The sequence below is a fragment of the Symphalangus syndactylus genome, chromosome 21, assembly GCF_028878055.3.
Source record: "Symphalangus syndactylus isolate Jambi chromosome 21, NHGRI_mSymSyn1-v2.1_pri, whole genome shotgun sequence".
NCBI classification, from domain to species: Eukaryota; Metazoa; Chordata; class Mammalia; order Primates; family Hylobatidae; genus Symphalangus; species Symphalangus syndactylus.
The window spans coordinates 43,764,225-43,788,055 of NC_072443.2; the positions used below are offsets into that span (position 1 = coordinate 43,764,225).

A 23,831-nucleotide genomic window follows, 5' to 3' on the forward strand; every position below is an offset into this window, starting at 1 on the left:
CTTCTGCCTTTGTACTCTGCTCAGACATCTGGAATAATACTGGGTTTGCCCTAAGTTGTTCCTCTCCTCCCATCCATCAGTCTCTGAAGCCCCTGAAGGCAAGAAACCTCTAAGTTCTTGCCCAGCACCTAGTAAAAACTGTTCACTAAATTAATGCATGTAGTTAATGTAGTATGTACCTTGAAAGACTAAAGGGATGTATGGCTAGGCCTATAGATAATGAATTCAATAAAGGTTTTAAAAATGAAATTATATAACACAACATAATCATTGTATAAATGGTTGAATACCTAGACACCTTCATTTCTTTTCTGCATAAAAGAACTGCATATGGAATTTGGAGTGTTGGGTTGTGTTAGATTGGCTGCTATATCCTCAACAGGACAAATTTCTCTAAATAGAAAACATGTATTCTGTTTCAAAATATCAGTCTAATGACAATGGAATCACTATCATTTTCACTTATAGAGGACTGATATGAAATGTCATCTCCTCTGGCATTTTCCTACAATTTACAGATTTTACTATTTATCTATTATTTGTGACAGAGTCTTGCTCTGCCAGCCTGGCTGGTATGCTGCGGTGGTGCAATCTTGGCTCACTGCAACCTCTACCTCGCAGGTTCAAGCGATTCTTGTGCTTCAGCCTCCTGAGTAGCTGGGATTACAGGTGTGCTCCACCACACCCAGCTAATGTTTATATTTTTAATAGAGATGAGGCTTCGTCATGTTGGTCTTGAGCTCCTGGCCTCAAGTGATCCACCCATCTCAGCCTCCCACAGTGCTAGGATTACTGCATGAACCACAGCACCCAGCAAGTTTTACTTTTTAAATCTACTAGTTGTAGGTAGCTAAAGTAATAAGCTCAATAATGCAGATTTTATCCAGTTTATACCTCTCCCCTATACTATATGATTACAAGTTGGTATAAGCAACCATTTTCTTGGGGTGCAATATTTCTCTCTCAGGGTTTCCTTCCAATTTCCAAAAGGCAAAGAGCAAAAAGCTATAGCTGCAGCAATACAAGTCTTAAAGCCCCATTAAGAACTTCAGCGATTTTCATCACTTTTCAGAGCAGCAAGCTGTCACATTACTTGAGCACAAGTAAACAATTTGGGTAAAGTATTTAAACTAGAGAGAATGAACTACTAAAGGGGGGACTATACTCTATTTCATTCACTCTTTCTTGCCTGTCATTTAACTCAAGTTGATTGGCTCTCCTTCCCTTTTAGGGGGCAATTGGGGTGGAAGGTACAACTGTGAGAAATCCTCTAGAGTCCTTTACAAAACTATAGTCAGGGTTTATTGCCTTCCTTAAGATGCAGTGGAAATGACAAAGATATTCTTTTACAGATAGATGTGCTCACTTTTGCCTTAAAAAAAAAAAGCTTTACTGTACTTCATATATCATGAAACCCATCCCTTATACAACTGAGTGATTTTTACTACATTTACAGAGGTGTGCAATCATCACTGCTATCTAATTTTAGAACATGTTCATTACCTCAAAATGACAGCCTGTATCCATGAGCCATCATTCCCATTCCCCCCAGCTCCCCACAACCACTATCTTTTTGTCTCCACAATCTGTCTATTCTGGACATTTAATATAAATAGAATGGAATTATATGTGGCCTTTTGTGTGTGACATTTTCTTTTCCATTCATCAGTTGCTAGAAATTTTAATTGTTCCCTTTTTTGGCTATATAACATTGCTATAAACTTTGCGTACATGTTTTGTGTGGATATAAGTTTTCAATTATTAGGATATATACCTACAAGCTGAATTGCTGGGTCATGTAACTCAATGTTTAATATTTTGAGGAAGTGCCAAACTTTGCATTATTTTACAAGGTTTGCATTATTTTACAACCACACCAGCAATGCATGAAGGTTCCAGTTTCCCCATATCCTCACCAACATTAGTTACTGTCTTTTTATTTTAGTCATTACGGAGAGTGTGATAATAGTATTCCTTATGGTATTGACTTGCATTTCTTTGATGAATAATGATGTTAAGCATCTTTTTGTATGCTTACTGGCCATTTGTGTATCTTCTTTAGAGAAGTGCCTATGCCAATTCTTTGCCCATTTTTCAAGTGGGTTTTCTTTTTATTATTGAGTTGTAAGAATTCCTTACATACTGTAGATACAAATCCCTTACTAGACATAATTTGTAAAAATTTTCTCCAATTGTCTTTTAACTTTCTTGACGCTGTCTTCTAAAGTACAAGTTTTTAAATTTGACAAAGTCCAATTTACTTCTATTTTCTTTTATAATGTATGTTTTTTGTGTTACATGTATGAAAATATTGACTAATTGAAGTTGACAAAGATTTATAACTGTTTCCTTCTACGAGTTTTATAGTTTTGGCTCTAACATTTGGGTCTTTGATTCATTCTGAATTCATTTGTTTTTAATTAATTGACGAATTATAATTGTATATAGTTTTGAGGTAAACAGTGATACTATGGGTATACCATGTGGAATAACAGAATCAGACTAATTAACATATCCATTACATTAAATACTTATCATTTGTTCCTTCTGTCTAACTATAATTTTGTACCCTTTGACCAACATTTCCCATCCTCTCCACCTTCTGGTAAACACTATTCTTCTCTCTGCTTCTGGAATTCAATTGTTTCAGAATCCACATATTAGTAAGACCATGGAGTATTTCTCTTTCTATGCCTGACTTACTCTACTTAGCATAATGTCCTCCAGATTCACCCATGTTGTCACAAATGACAGAATTTCCTTCTTTCTTAAGGCTAAGTAGTATTCCACTGTAGTGGATATATATATACCATATTTTTCCTTCAATTCATCCACTGATAGGTACTTCTGTTGTTTCTGTATCTTGGCTTTTGTGAACAGAACTTGGGAGTACAGATATCTCTTTGACATACTGACTTCAGGTCTTCAGGATAGATACCTAGAAGTGGAACTGCTGGATCATACTGTAATTTTGTTTTCAGTTTTTTGAGGAAACTCCATATAGTTTTTCATAATGGTTGTACTAATTTACATTCCTAACAACAGTGTACAAGGATTCCCTTTTCTCCACAAGCTGTATAATTTTTGTATATGGTGTGAGGTAGGGGTCCAACTTCATTCTTTTGCATATGGATCCAGTTGTCCAAGCACCATTTGTTGAAAAGACTATTCTTTCCCCCATTGAATTGTCTTGGAATCCTTGTCAAAAATCAATTGACAATAAATATAAAGGTTTATTTCTAGACTCTCCATTCTACTTAGATTGATCTGTATGGCTACATTCATGCCAGTAATACATTGTCTTGATTACTGCAGTTGTGTAATAAGTTTTGAAAACAAGAAGTGTGGCTGGGCGTGGTGGATCATGCCTGTAATCCCAGCACTTCAGGAGGCCAAGGTAGGCGGATCACTTCTTGAGCCCAGAAGTTTGAGACTAGCCCGGGCAACATGGTGAAAACCTATCTATAACAAAAAATACAAAAATTTACCAGGCATGGTGGTGTGTACCTGTAGTCCCAGCTACTCAAGAGGCTAAGGTGGGAGGACAGCTTGAGCCAAGAAGGTGCAGGCTACGGTAAGCCATGATTGTACCACTGCACTCCAGCCTGGGTGACAGAGCGAGACTCTGTCTCAAAAAAAAAAAAAAAAAAAAAAAGTGACTCCTCCAACTTTTTCTTTTTCAAGACTGTTTCGGACTTCATTCTTTTCTTACTAAATAAAAACTTATACTTGGAAACAAGTCATCTCCCTCCCTGCCAAAAAGTTTTGATTATGTAAACTATTGAACATAAAGTGAAAAATTCATTTTTGGTTGATACATATTCATAGGAGTCAAAAGACCTTTTTTTCTAGGTGAATTTCGGCTAAAGTGGTATTCTCAAGGAAGCAGTATAAAATAGAAAGGGGAGTATATGAATCTCTTGGATTTAAAAAAAATACATGTAAAAATCTGTATACACATCAACCAGTTTTACTTTCCTTTGAGAATCACTAACACTACAGTTCTTTGTAGCACCACAAGCCAAGATTCCTTCACATTGTCTTGATATCTTATATATCAAATAAACAATAAAATATTGCTTTATAAATATGAAATAGCATTCAGTATACTTTTAAAAACTAGAAATGCCTCTTTCTACAAGATTGCTAGTTTCTTATACTTTTCCTACTAGCCAACTATTAAGAATCATTGGTGTCAAACATTTTAACCTTTTATTACAAAAAAGGAAGCAAGAATTCCTTAGTAAAACATAGGTCCTGAAGTCAGGGGTCTAGCATATGCCTGCTGTCAACCTGACAGATTTCTGTCCCTGTCCCACCTCTCACCTGCCCCTTCATATACTTTATAGATTGCTCCAAAGAAAATGTATTAAACTGAGGCCCTGAAATTAGGTAAACACACAAAATAACTCAAAAGGCAACCCTGCACAAGAATCTGCAGTTGATGACTACAGGGTATTATATCCCAGGAAAAGTAATCATATGGATGGTCTTTTGACTCAGGTCCTAAAATACAACTATAAATAAATTAGTTTTGAAGTGACAATGTCATGAAACTTCAGTTTGTCTGGAAAAAAGTTTCTTTGTATAAATAAAACATCACTGGCAAATTAGTAAATAACTACACTGCATATTCTGGGAAAAGTAACGATTTCAAATGGATGCCATTATCCACAAGTCAAAAGATAAACTGAGCTACATTGCCAGGAAGTTATTTTTCCATGTCTAGGCACACATACTTTTAAGTATACAGGGATTTAGCTAAGTATGAGTAAGTTACTGTAGACCAAATAAAATTTCATAATATTAGTTAAAATTAATGTTTCCTCTGGTCTATGGAAAACATTATACTAATGTTGAGCAGTTACTGCATTAGAATAATTCTTTTAATGCCTCCGTTACTCTTTCACTTATTTTAAAAATGTTGGCATCATATCGTATGTGTAATATCTACTTTCTACAGGTGGTTATTATTAACTGTAGTCATATTTCCTTGTACTATAACAGTGTAAAGATGTTTACCCTGGAGTTCTTGGGAGAGCTATGGGAAGGCCAAGAATCACCTAAAGTTGCATACAAACTGTTTGGTATTTATTCATTTTTCTGGGGGGAAGTGTCCACTGCTATTAATAGATTTTCAAAGTAGTCCATGATTCAAAAACTATTAAGAGCTGCTGCTCTAGTCAGCAATAAACGAAAACATTTAACTGATAATACAAGAACAAATTAAGTACCAACTAACACAATCAACAAACGCCTTGTTTATGTATTACATACTGTGAGTATTACAAGTAAAAAAATCTGTACCAAAATGTGTAATAGGGTGTACACACGTCCTGGGAGTGAAAAAATGAGATCAGTTTAATAAACAGTCTCTGCAATCTATTAACAACACAAAAGCTCGATAGCAGCACAAAAAATGTCAAAAGGTAACATATGATATTAAACTCCAAATGCATGTTTGCAAAGACGCATCATGTATCCATCAAAAACTTACCAAAAAGAGCTATTTTATACCTATTACACTCTGATTTGATATCTTAGACCTCTGTCTAAATTAGAGATTGTCTGGGCCAGGCGTGGTGGCTCACATCTGTAATCCCAGCACTTTGGGAGGCTGAGGCAGGTGGATCACCTGAGGTCAGGAGTTTGAGACCAGCCTGGCCAACACTGTGAAACCTCATCTCTACTAAAAATACAAAAATTAGCCAGGCACGCCTACAGTCCCAGCTACTTGGGAGGCTGAGGCAGGAGAATCGCTTGAACCTGGGAGGCAGAGGTTGCAGTCAGCCAAGACAGCGCCACTGAACTTCCAGCCTGGGTGACAGAGCAAGACTCTGTCTCGAAAAAAAAAAAAAGAAAAGAAAAGAAAAGAAAAAGAAAGATTGTCTGACAATGAAAATGTTAAACCAGGAAACAAGAGTGTAGGTACACATGGGCACTGAACAAACTATAGGACAGGGATAAGATAATTAAAATCTAAAATATTTGCTAAATGAAGACGGTGAAAATAAGGTTGAACTGTACAGAAGCTCCTTGATTTACAATGGGGTCATATCATGGTAAACCCATACATAGTAAGTTGAAAATATCCTAAGCTGAAAATGCAAACAGTATCTCCAATCTGCTGAAATCATAGCTCAGCCTAGACTACCCTTAAATGTGCTCAGCATAATTACATTAGCCTACAGTTGGGCAAAATAATCAAACACAAAGACTACTTATGATAAAGTGTCAAATATCTCATGTAACCTATTGAATACTGTCTTGAAAGTGAAAAATAGAATGGTTGTACAGGTACTCAAAATACAGTTTTCACTGAATCTGTGCTGCTTTCCCAGTATTGGAAAGTCAAAAAATCATTAAGCCATCCTAAGTCGGGGACTGTCTGTAACTGAAAGCAAAGCAAAGGAATCGTGGGGACCATGTGTAATCGAAAGCAAGGCAAAGGAACTGACCATTACAATGGTTGAAACAAAATTAAACCTAAAGATACCTCAAATTGATTTCACTACAGTAAGATTTAGGGGTTGCATCACTAATTTGCTGGTAGACACAAATTTTTACAATATACCTATAATAAGTAATAAATACGACTCAATGGGTTCTGGGTATCAAGTTGACATTAAGGATCATATAGTTTTTCCCAAAGGCACAAAATTCCATGAATAGAGGCCATAAATTGAGCTACAGATGAATCAGATGGTTTTTCCACCACCCTACTCTTCCTGTATATACGGTAATACAGTAGTTTCCCCTTAACTGTGGAGGATATGTTCCAAGACCCCCAGTGGATGCCTGAAAACATATATAGTACCAAACTATATACTATGTTTTTCCTATACATACATACCTATCATAAAGTTTAATTTATAAATTAGGCACAGTAAGAGATTAAAAGCAACAACAATGAAAATGATATACTGTAAAGTTCTGTGAATGTAGTCTCTCAAAATATTTTCTTATACTACACTTATCCTTCTTCTTGTGATGTGAGATGATAAAATGCCTATGCGGTAAGATGAAGTGAGGTGAATTACACAGGCCTTGTGACATAGCCTTAGTCTACTAACGATCTTCTGACCATACACCAGGAGAAGGATCATCTGCTTGGAATGATCCTGGATCAGTGAGCCATAATAATGTCCATGACTGGATGTCAGGAGCAAAGGATGTCGATGACTAATGGGCAGGTAGTGTATACAGCATGGATATACTGGACAAAGGGAGCATTCACGTCCCAGGAGGAATGAAGCAGGACAGCATGAGATTTCAGCATACTACTCAGAACAGCATGCAATTTAAAACTCATAAATTGTTTATTACTAAAATTTTCCACTTAATGTTTCTGAACTGTGATTGGCTCTGGGTAACTAAAACAGTAGAACATGATACCTGTGGATATCAGGAGACTACTGTAGTAACAGTAATAGTAGTAGTAGTGATGCTTACTTCTTAGGGTTAATATAAGAATTAAGTGTGGTAATGAGTGTAAAGTGCTTAACCCAGTGCCTGGCACAAAGTAAGATCTCACTGAGTGGCAGCTTTTATGATGAGCAGCCATTTCTCAATATTGGAAAATGTAGAATTCTGAGGAGCCAGGGATCCACTGATCTTTTTGTCTAAATTATACCACAAACAAGCATCAAACTGAAAGCCTAGGAAAACAATTATTTAGACAAACATTTGTAACAAAAATGTAACTCTCAACTTCTGTAGAACTGTTTTTATTAACAAAAACAAAAAATTGAAAGCAACTACTTTTTCGTAAGTCCTGCAACTGTAAAAAGATACGATTGCTTAAAAAAATCAACATCACAGAGTAGTAAAAAGCAAAAAATAAAAATTCTCTCCTTTTCCCCTTCCCTTAATTCTATTCTCCACTACAGAATTTGTAGGTCCTTCTAAATCTTTTTCTACGGATAGACATCATAAGAAATGAAGCCCATCTACTTGGCTCCCATAGCATAATCAAAAGTTTATTTGCATCTGTGTTGTACTTTCAAATTTCTTACATAAAATTTCAGTTAGAGATAACTGAAATTACTAGCTCTTCTCTGTGTAAGAGCTATCTACATAAATATCTAAGTTGGTTAATTAATGTTAAGAGGAAACTAAACAGTAGTTTAGTAAAGCTGTATTACAAAAGAAATTAAGAAAATTTAACTGCCTTATAAAATAATTTTATTATTGCAAATAATTTAAGTATCAATATATTTAATGTCAAGCTTTTTAGAAGAGATATACCCAAATTCTAAAGGCCAGTTACAAAAACTATGAAAACTATACTGAAATTCTATTATCAAGAGGTGGAGCATTGACTAATTCTGTCCTAAAACTCTTCTATTCAAAAGCAATAGTCAAATTATTCCTATAGCATAAGTGTTTATGATATAAATGAAACTATCTCTGTAGGAATTTTAATATTTAAAATTAAAAAATTCTACAAATGGTTGGTTTATTTTAAAATTGTTAGTTTCGTGATAGTTTAATCCAGAAATTAAACTCTGGACTGAAGTTCATTTTACCTTATTTGAAATTTATGTTTTAAAGTTTGAAGAGTGGAGGGGAGAAATTATTAGTAAAACTTACAGCATTCCCAGGTCCAAAACTTCCTAGATTGCTTATATGGAATTTTTGGGGGACACTTGTCATTTATGTAAGGAAGTTAATAATCAAACTTACGAAAGCCAATGTATCATGTAAACTTCTTGAAACACAATGCTATATCACTTTACCTAATGCTGTTATTTTCAGAATCAATTATGTAATTCCAAATATAATCATGCAGCAGAATCTATGTAGTCATTAAAAAATATACTTAATTGTTCAGTTTTTAAAAGTCTACAAAGCAGTAAGATGGTATTTTTATTTAAATAAAAAGAAAATATAGTATATGAAAATATTTATAGAAATATTTTTCATGATGTGCTAGAACAGTAAGTGATTTTTTTTTGTCTATTTGCCTGTGCTTTCTCAGTCTTCTGCATTGAGCATATAAAATCTAAGACTATGTAGTTATAAAAAAAGTAACTGTCATTAAAAATTATTACCTTCACCAGCATTATACAAGCCTTCACAGGACTCTCTTCTACAAAGCTCCACTGCTATGGCCAACTGCAGAGGTGCCAAAGGACAATGTTATATGTCAGTGAACATTACATTTGGCAAAATTCCTGGTAGAGATTTTCCAAAAATGTTTTATTTTTTCCCAGGTATCTGGAACTATATCATATATTTCTTGAGGTTTTTATATTAAGGAAGAATGAAAAGGAAAAAAAGCACATTGTCTGAGAAGTCCCTAACGGAATTTGTCTTTTTACAAATGCTGTGAAAATCCAAACATTTTTGATATGTAGAGGTCAAATGGCATAATGAAATGCTGATCTGACAATTCTATGCATGAAATTAACTTCAGAAAGTTAAATACTTTTTTTCATGCTTAGAAATGATTTTCCATGACTTTCAAATCTGTTCTTATACTTTTAACTTGTTCTAAAGATAATATATTTGGATTTTATTCTAAATATTTTACAAAAACCTTATTAGAGGGCAGTGAGGAAAATTAAAAATGTTAGCTAGAATGAGACACAGTTCGTTTAATTAAACTGTTTTACTTATGCTGTAAATTACTGGCATGGACATCTGAGTCAATAAACAACATACACAACAACCACATTAACTTTTCTTATTAATTCCCAGCTAATTTCAAATTCATGAATGGACAATGGTTTAACAAGTTAATTCAATACAAACCTTAATTAAAAATTATTTTGGTGCCCTCAGATATTAAAACATAAGAATAAAAAAAAGTCCCTGCTCAGAAAGTTTATAAAATGAGGCAAAAGTTTATAAAATAATGAGGCAAGTCTACCACATAAAAAAACTTCATAAAGCTTATTATATGATTATCCACTTTCTTTTTTTTGCTTAAACTCAAATTCAGAGAAAAGTTATCCATTTTTCCAGGGTTAGCTTCCCCCAGATACTCTCTTACGAGGTTTTCAAGGGAGAAAATGAAAAGAAAGCAGAAAAGAACCGTTTAATACGAGTTCCCTAGTTATCATAAGCACTAAGGGTGCATGACTATTACCTTAAAAAACGTGAGAACTGAACTGGGCATTTATGAGACCACCTTTATGAAAATTTCAAATCTATTCTTAAAGCCATGTTTATCAGTACATGAAAGTACTTGTTTAAAATACAAAATGTCTTAATAACATTTAATTTTGAAAACAAACACATACAACTTCTCTTTTCCAACTTATATCAGGAAAACTAGAATAGCTAGATCAGCATTTCTTAGGAATTTTTATTTAAATGAGACCTCATATATATTTAACATTTGAGGAACAGATGTTAGCAATAATAGGAAGGAGGGAGGGAAGGAGGGAGGCAGGCAGGAAGGAAGGAGAAAGAAAAAGATTTGATATTTATTATTTATTTATTTATTTATTTGCGACAAAATCTGAGTCTGTTACCCAGGCTAGAGTGCAGTGGCACTTGGCTCACTGCAACATCTGCCTCCCAGATTCAAGCAATTCTCCTGCCTCAGCCTCTGTAGTACCCAGGACTACAGGTGTGCGCCATGGCGCCTGGCTAGTTTTTGTATTTTTAGTAGAGACAGAGTTTCACCATGTTGGTCAGGCCGGTCTTGAACTCTTGACCTCAAGTGATCTGCCCACCTCAGCCTCCCAAAGTGTTGGGATTACAGGTGTTAGCCACCATGCTTAGCTGTGATATTATTTATTATTTTATTGATGGACTCATTGACACAGCCTCGCTCTGTCACACAGGTGGAGTACAGGGGCATAATCTTGGTTTACTGCAACATTTGTCTCCCGGGCTGAAGCTATCCTCCCACTTCAGGCTCCCAAGTAGCTGGGGCTACAGGTGTGTGCCACTATGCCTGGCTAATTTTTCTATTTTTTTTGTAGAGACTGGGTTTCGCCATGTTCCCTAGGCTAGTCTCAAACTCCTGGGCTCAAGCAATCCACCCACCTCAGCCTCCCAAAGTGCTGGGGTTACAGGCATGAACTACTGCCCCTGGCTGGACCAGTAAGATTTGGGGCTACATTAAACACACACACGCAACACTCTTATGAAGTTTATTAACCTTCATGCAATAAGACTTAGAACTATACTAAACATATATACACTTGCACAAAATACAAAGCCTAGAGTCTCCGTGCAATGTGTGGTAACTTCCAGTCAATAAATGGACGGTAAACTACTACTGGTAATTCCATCTATCCTGGGCAGCCACGGTCAAGAACAATAGAAGGCACCTAGAAACCAGATATCCCCAAATGTCCTGGATGCTTGGAAATACTTCAGTTCTCTTATCTTATATCATTATCAAAACTTCCTATAAGCAGTGATCTTGGAACTTACTAAAGTAAGGCGATAAGTACATTTCTTATAAATGCAAGATGACAGCATAGCACATAAACGATGAGTGTTTTATTTCAGAGTTGGCCTGCTACTACATATTGATCATGGACCATTTTGCAAAAAATAAGCACTTAATGAAAACGAAGTCCGAATTTATCAGTAACAAAATATATTAAGCAAGTAGTATAAACTAATATTAGCAGAAAATGAATTACAAGGACTAACAAAAAGTGGTACAAACAAGCTCTAGACTTAAAGGTTTATAAAGTATTATGGCAGGCATGAGATAGGGAATTATCACAGATGCTCACTTAGCTTCCTCAGAAATTCTACTTGTATTATGTATGAATTAATTAAAATTAATGACAAATTGCCACAAAATTCTAAAATATAATCAGTAGAGAAATGATACAATTCTAATGAGCTAAACATATATGACAAATAGAATAGCCAATATGCCCACAGAATTGTAGCATGGTGATGGTGAGCTCAAGTACATCAAATAAAAGCCTAGGGACAGGAGAAATGCTGAATGGAGACCAGGAAACTACAGCCCATTGTCTGTGTGAGGCCCATAAGCTAAGAATTAACAGATTTGCCATCAATTTGATAATTAGAAAGTACTAACTTGGAACATCAATTAAGAGAAAGGTTATATTCCCCCAAAAAGAACTCAATTCTTCTGGTTAGTAGAGCTGTATTTAAAAAAAAAAAAAAAAAGACTCAATTATTATACCTCTAACTTCATCAATAAAAAAATTTGTGAAAATGTGTTTTCTCTTTTGTCATTGAAGTACCTATATGATATCCTCGATTTTGCCTTTTGGCCCACAAAACCTAAAATATTTTATCTACTCCTTTACAGAAAAAGTTGGCCAAGCTCCATATTCGAGCATTAATTTACATGATGGAGTAGGCTTTTGGAAAATAAAGAAAGCAAACTATTCAAATTTACATCTAAGTGTAGCACAGAAATGAAAGAGAAAATAGTTCTGTTAACAAGAGTAAAAGGTTAGATCTGAAACTCAAAAATGGTACCAAAAAGAAGATGCAAATATCACAGTGGTCTAAGCTGCAAATTGTAAGAAATTATATAGATAATAAAGAAGATCGCTTATTACACACTGGTCTTTTCAACCATACTTGCATACGCTGATATCTAGCAAAACCACCTTTGATTTTAAAAATCCCTATTTTTATAGAATGAAGTACAAGGATTTGAAAAGAACTTGATCACAGTCCTATGTTCAACTGGTAGAAGCTACTGAGGAGTTACAGTTCAGTATGATAAAAACTAAATTCAAGCTGTCCAATGCAGAATAAGCTGCATCCCTAAGTAGTAATCTGATGCTGGAAGTGTTCAAGAAAATACTAGAAAACCATTTGTTAGGAATGTAACTAAAAGGTTATTTCATTGTATGTTGGACAACATGACCTCTAAGGAGATTTATCAATTTTATAATTCTATGCAAAACTTGGGATATCACAAACAAAGCCCCAGAGACAGTAGGTAGTGTTGCTTTGTCCAAACTGAAACCTTAGAATGAAACAATCTAGTGATATAAATCTAGACACTAGGTTTTATTTTTTTTTCTCAAGTAAAGGGACTTCCTTTAAGATCTCAGATATTTAAAACTTAAAAAAAAAATTACATTTAAAAACTCAATTAAAATCTCAGCTCTACTGTTCTTAAAAGAAAACATATATTCTAATATTTAAATATTTGTTGTTAATAAAGGTGCATGTATGCAAAGCTGAATGAAAGCAGAAGCTGTGTCTGAGCAAAACCAGACATATCTTCTTTTATTCAGCTTTAAATAAAATTTAAAATAAATAAAATTATATTAAATCCATATAGACCCAATAAATAAAATTATATTAAATCCGTAAGTCAAAATTTTGTTTCTATCAATGATCTAGCCAGACATGTAGGCATTCATTCTTTCATTTTATAAATACTGAACAAATATAAATAGTGACCAAATACAAGTATCTCCTATGTGCTCCACAGCGTATTAGGAGCAGGGAGTATACAGTGAGCAAAAGCAGACACAGCTTCTGCTTTTATTTAGCTTACATACATTTTAGTGAGCTTATAGTCCAATTTTGCTTTTAAGTACTTTAAATAACAGATATATACCTTTCTTGCATCAGCTATACATAATAGCTTTTCTAGGATCATACAAGAGAAGAGTAAGTCAAATAAAAACCAAAAGGCTGGGGGGCGTTCTTATACCCACTTTATAGCTGAACTTGCTATGTGACCTTGGATTGCTTCCTCCATTTTTTAAGTTTCTCGTATGTGTATATGTGTGATATGTATTATTAAAGTAGCATAAAAATTCCTTCCAGTTCAAATATTCTGATTCAATCTTCTCACCTTGATTATTTCTACCAACTGATCCACACCACTATCCCCTGGAAATATTGGTTGTCCTAGTAACAGCTCAGCCAACACACAGCCAGCAGACCATACATCTAAAGAGAAAAGAAAACAAAGTCTTATTAATACCTTATAGCTTGAGCTGAAAAATGTTTGTATACATTTTCTAATTTTACTCACAGAGTAAATATCACAGGAAAAGATTATACAATCCAAAACAGAGAAAAAGTCATAAAACTTCCTTAATGTTCTTTTTAATTGAATGTTAAACTTACCAAAGAGGAAACCAGACCAATAGGAATATTCTAATAAAGGGTAAAGTCTATTATTATCAAATTTCAGGTATTCAAGTCTTCAAATAACTAGACAGAGGATTACAGTACCAAAGCTATGGCAGGACTATCTATTTATCTTACTTACAAATAAGTCAAAGTGACACAATCTCTGCATATTAGTAGGTACTTACAGAGGAGCAGCAAGGAAAGGTTTAATTGCTCCCAGACACTGGGCTTTAAGTCAGTGCAAATTCTGAGGAACACTTTTAGGACTTTAAATGGTTGATTTTTATGTTCTAGGATGACTGACAGAAAGTATGCTTAAATATATTATTTTTAAATAAAATGGAATGGCAATGATGGAGGAATATATTTCACTTCATAAATTATAAAAATAATCCACTTTTAAGTCAAAATGAAAGCCTCGATCCTGAGAGAAAACTCTAAAAATTAACTCAATTAATACACTTTAAAAATACTTTAAAGTATACATACATCCTGGTTTACCCAGGATAGTTATGGTTTATACATTGTCCTGGGATAATTATTAGTAACACCCTCTTTCTCTCTCAAAAGTATTACCAGATTAGAAGATAAACTCTACAGTCACTCTATTTTAAAGCCCACTATTAAGACTTCCTACAAAAAAAGGCTGCTTTTTAGCTTCCAGATTTCTGAGATTCCTAGGTTTTTAATGTAACAACACTCAAGTGCTTTAGGGAGACGAATATGAATCATTGCTGGACTTTATCACCTACCAGTAGGGAAGGAGAAGAAGGAACAGTAAATGGTTGACAACAAAAATTTTAAAGGTCTGATGTGGTGAGATGTACTATCAAGAGAGACTGGAAATCACTGCTCCAGTGACTACTTTTTATTGACCTAGAAAAATGACATAGTATTCATTTAACAAACTCAAGTTGATTTTGTCCAGTCCTAAGTTAATAACCAAGACATCTATTCTGCAAATATAGACCAAGAGTCCTATTTAATATATTAGGAAATTGCTAAATGAAGCACATATGAAAACTTGCTAGGGAATCTTTACTCAAAGCCAATAGTAATACTAACTGTTATAGTCAATTGGAAAAGATGTATCTCCTTATTTATGTAAATGCTTATTTTAATCTAAGTTTTAAAACATCCCTTTACCTAGTTAATAAGATGGAAGGTAATATGCACTCAACTTTTTTCCTAATACGGAATGATTCATCTCAGAACACAAGGCTGAAAAAATTGTAAGGGAATAATTATGCCTTCATAAAAAACAATAGGAAACACTTTCTTAGGTAAGATTTAGCTACAAATATGGAAGACAAAAAGTAAAACATCAAGGAATATTCTTGCCTAGAAGTTATCACAGAAGATTGATACTCAAAAGGTTCAGGTGACAACTATACTAGCAGCCCTCAATTCATGTCACATCAGTCAAGTTAGTAAAAACAAGGTATTTATCAATCACTTTCTGGAGGACACTAAATCACTTCTGCTCTTACTTCAAAGGACAAATGGATAAAATTCTCCAGATAGAATAAAACTTCAACTAAATAGAAGGTATCAAAAAAATAAAAATAGTGCTTTGGCACACTGAATTTTAGTTAGTTGGGGTTAAAGCCAGAATAGCATTTTGTTTCATATTTAACTTGGGTTCATGTTAAAGTGATCTTTCAAGACCATCTTAGTTTAACACACTTATTTCACAGATAAGGAAATTAAGACATGATAAAGTTAAATGACTTGCCCAAGGTAAAGGTACTGAATAGCAGAGCTAGGCCTGGAATCATTCTCAATTCCCAATCAAGACATAACAGCTTCTTCAAGGGTCTGTCTGTAAGTTCAATTCCTTGTTCTAAGGAAGCCTTTTGTTCTCATTCTGCCATTTGTCAGTAAGATAATATAATCAGAGACATCAGCTTTACCTCTGGCTGTATCTAAATATGACAGTAATCTTGTCAGAAATAGTTACTCTTTCATTTCAAACATTACTGTTAAAAACATTTAAAAATGTAACTATATTAGTATAATTTTTGGGAGGGTCTGTTTAAAAACATTACAGTCTTAAGAGGCAAGTATCCTAAGTTTATAATGGGAGGCCAAACCTAGGCTTGCTAGGGTTCAAAAGACTCCTGTTTATATAACTGTTCCTTAATGTGTGAGATGATACGTTAACTTTTTGAGAAGAATCAAACTGCCTTTATTTCAGGTGTTTCTGGCACAACTTACACCAGTATCTTATATACAGATAATCAGTATCATATATTTGAATAAAATGTAAAGCAGCTAGAAAATCCAATGACATACCCAAAGACAAGGGGCTGAAATTTGCTCTTGGGGAGAGTCAAGTCTAAAAATGCCACAAAAAGAATACCACCTTACATTTCTACAGTATTTTCACTAACATTTTATTTAAGCCTCACAGGCATTCAGAAAAGCAGAACTGTCAGTAATCTCCACTTTACTTCAAGTGACCTGACACTCAAACCCAGGTCGACCACAAGCAAAATATTCTTCGTACTATTTCTCATCTGTCCATTCATATATGCCACATACCACAGCCATAGTAAGGCTCTGAGAATTACATACACGTACATATACACATTATTATGCTCTCTACTCTCTGGTAAAGCAGATTTCAAAGTGTGGTCTACAGAGGACACTTTGTACTCTTTGCACCTGGGTCCTCTAGACATTTTTAGATGTCCCAGAGGGCAAAACTCTTTTCATAAGAATACACCTTCACTGGGCTAACATTTGTACTGAGGGTACAAAGGAAATGGTGGGTAAAACTGCTGGCTGGCCTCTTCGCAGAAATCAAAATGTGCTTTGGCATTTTGCCATTTGGCAAAATAAAAAATGATAGTGTGTTTCTGATTAGGGTGTTTGCTTATATCAGAGAATTTATATTTGTATCAAAAAGACAAAAAAGCTGTCACAAAGTCTGTTTTATTTTTTGCTGTTGCTGTTGTTGTTTTGAGAGGGGGGTCTCATTCTGTCACGGAGTTGGAGTGCAGTGGTGGAGTCTCAGCCCACTGCAACCTCCGCCTCCTGGCCTCAAGCCATCCTCCCACCTCATCCTCCCAAGTAGTGGGGACTACAGGGGCATGTCACCACGCCCGGCTAATTTTTGGTAGTGACGGGTTTTCACCATGTTGCCCAGGCTGGTCTCAAACTCCTGAGTTCAAGTGATCTGCCCACCTCAGCCTCCCAAAGTGCTGGGATTACAGGTGTGAGTCACTGCACCAGGCCAGGTCTGTTTTTTGTTTGTTTTAGTTTTCTGTTACTGTAGGGATGTTTTTGGTTTATTATTTGCATGCTTTTGTTTCTGGACTAAAGGAGTTCTCTTCAGAAACAATATGTAAGAGTAAAATAATTTTGGTTTCCACTTGCACATCTAGCTTAAAGTTGCTCCTTGTTAGCTTCCTATTCATGTCCAGCTGATCATGCTCTCTCTGTTCACTCCTGGCTAGTGCGCTAAAATGTAGTAAAGGAAAAGGTCAATAATGATTAAAGCCAATGGTCTCTATTCAGTTCCTTCTATCACTAAACATCTTGGGTGATGACTTGAGAAGGTCAATGATGATTAAAGCTAATGGTCTCTATTCAGTTCCTTCTATCACTAAACATCTTGGGTGAAGACTTGAGAAGGTCAATGATGATTAAAGCTAATATTCTCTATTCAGTTCCTCCTATCACTAAACATCTGGGGTGAAGACATGAGAAGGTCAATGATGATTAAAGCTAATGGTCTCTATTCAGTTCTTTCTATGACTAAACATCTTGGGTGCATACTTCTGCAGAATCAGTGCATCTAGCAAAACAACTAGTGATTTAAGCTGATTTTATACTAAATAATAGAGATGGCATGAAGGAAATGTTAGCAATATGGCCATACTATCACTTCCATTATTAACTTAATGAAATAACATTAATTAATAAATTCTCCAACTAGTGTAATCACACTCAGAAGTATTTCAGGAGGATTTTAAATAAGAAAGTAAAAAAAAGTTCCTTAGAATTTAAATTCTTAAGGTAAAAGCTATTAGCTTTATGATTCTAACAGTCCAAGGAAGAAAAATAGAATAGTAGGTATATCTTAAATTCTAAAAAGTAAAATTTGAAAAATTCTATACAGGCATATGTCAGAGATGTTGCGGAATTGGTTCCAGACCATAAGACACAATAAAGCAAGTCTCACAAATCTTCTGGTATCCCGGTGCATATAAAAGATATGTTCACTCTATACTGTAGTCTACTACTTGTACAATAGAATTGTGTAAAAACATAAATGTAATACATTAACTTAAAAACACTTTATTACTAAAAAAATGCTAATGATCATCCAAGCCTTCAGTGAGTTGTAATCTTTTTGCTGGCAGAGGGTCTTGCCTTGATGTCGATGGCTGCCGACTGATCAGGGTGGCAGTTGCTGAAGGCTATACGATGTGGCTGGAGTAATTTCTTAAAGTGACAATGAAGTTTGCCACATCAATTGACTCTTCCCTTCACGAAAGATTTTTTCTCTAGTATGAGATGCTCTTTGATAGCATTTTACCCACATTAGAACCACTTTCAAAATGGGAGTCAGTCCTCTCAACCCCTGCTGCTGCTTTATCAACTACAATTATGTAATATTCTAAATCCTTTGTTGTCATTTCAACAATATTCACAGCATCTTAACCGGGAGTAGATTCTACCTCAAGAAACCACTTTCTTTGCTCATCCATAAAAGAAGCAACTTGTTTATGTTTTATCATGAGATTGCAGCAGTTCAGTCACATCTTCAGGCTCCACTTCTAATTCTAGTTCTCTTGCTAGTTCCACAACATCTGCAAAGACTTCCTTCGCTGAAGTCTAGAATGCCTCAAGGTCATCCATGAGGCTTGGAATCAACTTCTTCCAAAATGTTGTTCATGTTATTTGGATCCACTCTCACGAATCACAAATGTTCTTAATGACATCTAGAATGGTGAATCCTTTCCAGAATATTTAAAATTGACTTTGCCCAGATCCATCAGAGTAATCACTATCTAGGGCAGCTATAGCCTTACAAATGTATTTCTCAACCTTTGGGTGACCGGTTGCATTGTCAATAAGCAGTAATATTTTGAAAGAAACACTCTTCTCTAGAGTAGTAGATCTCAGCAGTGGGCTTCAAATATTCAGTGAACCATGCTATAAACAGATGTGCTATCATCTACTTATTGTTGCTCCATTTATGGAGCACAGACAGAATATATTTAGCATCATTCTTAAGGGCTCTAGGATTTCTGGAATGGTAAATGAGCACTGGCTTCCACTTAAAAGTCACCAGCTGCATTAGGCCCTCACAAGAGAGTCAACCTGTCCTTAGAAGCTTTGAAGCCAGGCAATGACACTTCTCCTCTCTAGAGGAAGTCCTCCATCTCTAGAAAACCTAGAGATGAAAGTCCTAAATGGTATCTTCTTCCAATTCAGTAGAAGGCTGTTTGGTCTCCATTAAAACTCTGATATTTCATGTAGCCACCTTCATCAATGATCTTAGTTAGATCTTCTGGATAACTTGCTGCAGCTTCTACATCAGCACTTGCTGCCTGCCTTGCACTTTTATGGCATGGTGCAGCCTTTTACCCTTAAACCTCATGAAATAACCTCTGCTACCTTCAGATTTTTCTTGTGTAGCTTCCTCACCTCTCTGTCTTCACAGAATTGAAAGGAGTTCAGGCCTTGCTCTGGGCTAGGCTTTGGCTCAAGTGAATGTTGTGGTTGGTTCAAACCACTAAAACTTTCCCCGTAACAGCAATAAAGCTGTTTCACTTTCTTATAATTTATCTGTTCATTGGAGTAGCACTTTAATTTCCTTTAAGAACTTTTCCTTTGTGGTCACAACTTGGCAACTGTGTGGCACAATTTCGATATGCCTTCCTTGCTCAGCTTAATCATTTCTAGCTTTTGATTAAAAGTGAAAAATGTACCTTTCACTTTAACACTTAGAGGCAACTGCAGAGTTATTAATTGGCCTAAGTTCAATATTGTTGTCTCTCAGGGAATAGGGAGGCCTGAGGATAGGCAGAGAGATGGGGAATGGCCAGCTGGTGGAATATTCGTAACATACACAACACTGATCGATTAAGTTTGCTGTCTTATATTGTTGTGGTTTGTGGCAAACTGAAATAATTACAATAGTAACATCAAAGACCACTGATCATAGATCACCATAGTAGATACAATGAGAATGTTTGAAATGTTGCAGTAATTACCAAAATGTGACACAAAGACATGATGACACAAAGACATGAAGTGAGCACATACTCTTATAAAATTAGTGGGGGCAGACCTGCTTGACTCAGGGTTGACACAAACCTTTGAGAGGTTAAAAAAAAAAAAAAAAAGCAGTGCCTGGGAAGTATAATAAAATGAGGTATGCCTATACATGTTTGCATCTCAAGCTTTAAGAAAAAAAATTATGGGATATATCCATTATTCCATGGAAATAAAAGTACAGATTAGTAATACTAAATTACCAAAATCAAGAAGCAATTAATAATTATGAGCATTATATTCAGATTCATACTTACCTATACTAGAGGTATAATCAGTGGCTCCAAAGATCAACTCTGGTGCCCTATAGTACCGAGAACAGATATACGAAACATTGGGTTCTCCTCGGACCAGCTGCTTTGCACTAACAGAAAAAGAATAAAAATAAAAAGCAGAAATTCTTTAAATCTAAACCTTAAAAGAACCTAGACTGCTACCCTTTCACAGTATCGAATGATTTTCTAAGATTCACATCATTTGAATCATATATGAAAAAGAAAATGTAAACTGTAACTATCTCTGACTAAAGAAATTTACAATTTTATCACCTTGCTCTGCAAAAAAGAATAGCAATTTTTAAAGAAAGCGTTTGTCACCTAAGAAGGCACCAAAAGCAAAAAGGGTAAGTGTTGAATTTCTTCTGATCCTCTGTTCCCCAAACTCCACCTCTAAAATACAAAGAAGCAAGGGCAGAAAAGAGGTACCTCCACCACCAAAAAGCATGACAATAGATTCTAAGAATGAATACTCCTCACCCAACGTATTTCTTTAAAAAGGGCGAGAAATTGGCCACTGTCTTGCATTTTGACTTCTGACTCAGGGTGAATATTTCAAGGCTTATAGACTCAATCTATTTTTCCATATCTTGGTCAATTTATTAACTGCATAAACATTTATTACCCAATAAATTATAAACAGGCCCTTCAACTTCAGGGCAGAAATGATTCACAGCCTATGAATCTAACTCTGCTACAGTAAGTTTAATTGCATGTTTTCTTATTCCAATTTTCCTACTAAAATACTTTGTCGCATGTATTTTAAATATGAAAGTATAATAAATTACAACTAATTTCTTTTGAGATGTCGCCCAAGATAATCCAAAGACAGAATAAAATAAACTGCTATAGAAGCCAGCCATTCTGATATACATTAATAATAAAGATAAATAAAGGGACAAAATGCAACAAAATCAAAACAGTAAAACAGTAAGTGCCAAAAAAAAAAAAAAAAAGGTAAGAAAATGCTGAGGTAAAGGTACTGGAAAACCAGGGTAAAGACAGAAAGTAGTCACAGGGATTTCAATGACTGGGATTTCTTTTCTTCCATTTATTTCTAGTCAATGATGACTCTAACCCTAACTCCTTTTTCCTTCATCACTAGTTTTGAAGTTTGTTTTTTAACTCTCTCCCCAAGTACTAACATACAGTAACCATTTCATAAATTAATAAATACTAATCCCTGTTTTTAGGCTGCATGAAAGTTATGACATTTAGTTTTCAGCATAATTGATAGGAGACCGTTATATCTTCTAAAGGACACTTTTTAATTAACAAGATAGATTCTAATTATGTTCAGAAAATTCATTACGAGACAAAATGTTAATACCCAAGCTTTGTAGCCTGAAGTTTTTTCACTACTTGATGGAGCTACAAAAATGGAACAGCCTCTCTTACAGAGGAGACTGGTTTTAACTACTTGCCCAATATTGTGATCACATCTAGCTTTTTGTTCCTAAACAGCCCAACTAGTTCTTTAGCTACTTTTAGGCCCTGTTTCATCTAGTAAAAAAGTAAGAAGAGAGTAATAGTATTTTGTTCAAATTACCAATCTGATATGTAAAATCCAAAGTGTTTCCCAAACTCTATCTGACCAAACCAATTTTGTTAAAAACAAAAAATCAGAGGGTTTATAAAAATGAGCTATCAAACAAGTGAAATCCCTCTTCCAAATTTATCAGAATAAAGCTATTTTATGTCCCAAGAGAATGGGCTGTACCAAGTGTTTTAACACTATCATGAGAACAGAAGCTCTTCTAATCTTGGTGTCTCAGTCTGTCCCTACCAAGTCAGTCACTCTCAATAGGGAAGACACCCCATTAACAATAAAACATATCTGATTTGGGCAGTTTTTCCTATAGACAAGTAGTAGTGCTTTGTTTCAAACATCAGGTAAGAGTTTTATGATCTTTCACCCTTTTTAAAAATAGTTCAGGGAACAGAGTCATGGCCCGCAAAGTCGTAGGTCATCTGAAATTAGAAAATAGTAAAATGAGGACGGTCTGAAAGAGGACACATTGTGAGACTAAGAAAAATTAACTGATGACAGAACAGATTTACTTATTTTTTAAAGGATCTGTCTCAAGAGAAGCCTGTGGCAAACATATCCTATGTTAACCCCCAAATTTAAACTGTGAATTGATGTAAAAGTATTACAAAAGGATAGGGACATAGGTATCAACAAGTGTGGGGCAATATGTAATCTATAGAGTTATGGTGAAAAGAAAGAATCTGTAACAAGGATGAAAAAATTAAATTGGAGAGAATCCAAATTATGTAAAGATGTCTTAGGGACCATGAGGAGAGAGATTAGGTGATTCCACCAGTGAGGAAGTAGCGGGGTAACTGCCTGAGTTACATGGGAATGTGGGCTTGACTACATGTTAAAAGGTTAGATAAGAGAGGCACAAAGTACTGAAAACTGAAAATGGAAAGAATAAAGTTTTATTACAGATTCACAGTATATTACCAAAAAATGAGTTTTTAAAAGCAGAAAGTTTGATGAAATTTGAAGGAAAAAAGGGTAGAATAAAAGGTTAAATTATAGAGGAAAATGAAGAAAACACTGCTAGTAGACCTCTTATCTCATCCTGAATTGAGGTTAATTGTGAAGTTAAAAACATACACAGAATGTATAATAATCAATATTTTGACAAAGAAATGAGTTTTTAAAAGCAGAAAGTTTGATGAAATTTGCAGGAAAAAAGGGTAGAATAAAACGTTATAGAGGAAAATGAAGAAAACACTGCTAGTAGACCTTTTATCTCATCCCTGAATTGAGGTTAATTGTGAAGTTAAAAAGATACATAGGAATGTATAATAATCAATATTTTGAAAAAAATTAGTTCTTACTGAAAAAGGAGTATATATACCTAACATAAATTCAAACAATACTAAAATACAATCAATGAAAAAGTGAGTTTCCCAAGTACATTATATTCCCAAAGATCCTTTCTCAGGCAATCAAATATTATGGATTACATACCGTTTCAGAAATAAGCCACACATGTACTTGTGTATATATATAGTCACACTCTGTATGTTTTTAAAACATAAAAGGTGGCATACAATACACATACTCTTGATCTTGCTTTCTTCATTTAATGTTTCCTAGAGATCAATCCCTTTCAGTTCACAGAGAGCTGCCTCATTCTTTTTCATGGTTCCATGTATTACTCTGTATGTACCGTAATTTATTTAGCCATT

At 34.8% G+C, this 23,831-nt stretch overlaps 1 protein-coding gene across 4 annotated transcripts in view; it reads right to left on the reverse strand.

Moving 5' to 3' along the window:
* The window catches only part of GSK3B (glycogen synthase kinase 3 beta), a 251,570-nt gene that overhangs the window by 70,601 nt on the left and 157,138 nt on the right, over positions 1-23,831 (reverse strand). For all 4 annotated transcript variants that reach the window (XM_055260260.2, XM_055260261.2, XM_063630117.1 and 1 more), the window contains exons 6-7: positions 20,607-20,713; positions 13,775-13,872 (exon numbers count right to left, since the gene is read on the reverse strand). In XM_055260260.2, coding sequence (XP_055116235.2) covers positions 13,775-13,872; positions 20,607-20,713 — 205 coding nt within the window. The remainder of the gene's footprint in view (positions 1-13,774; positions 13,873-20,606; positions 20,714-23,831) is intronic.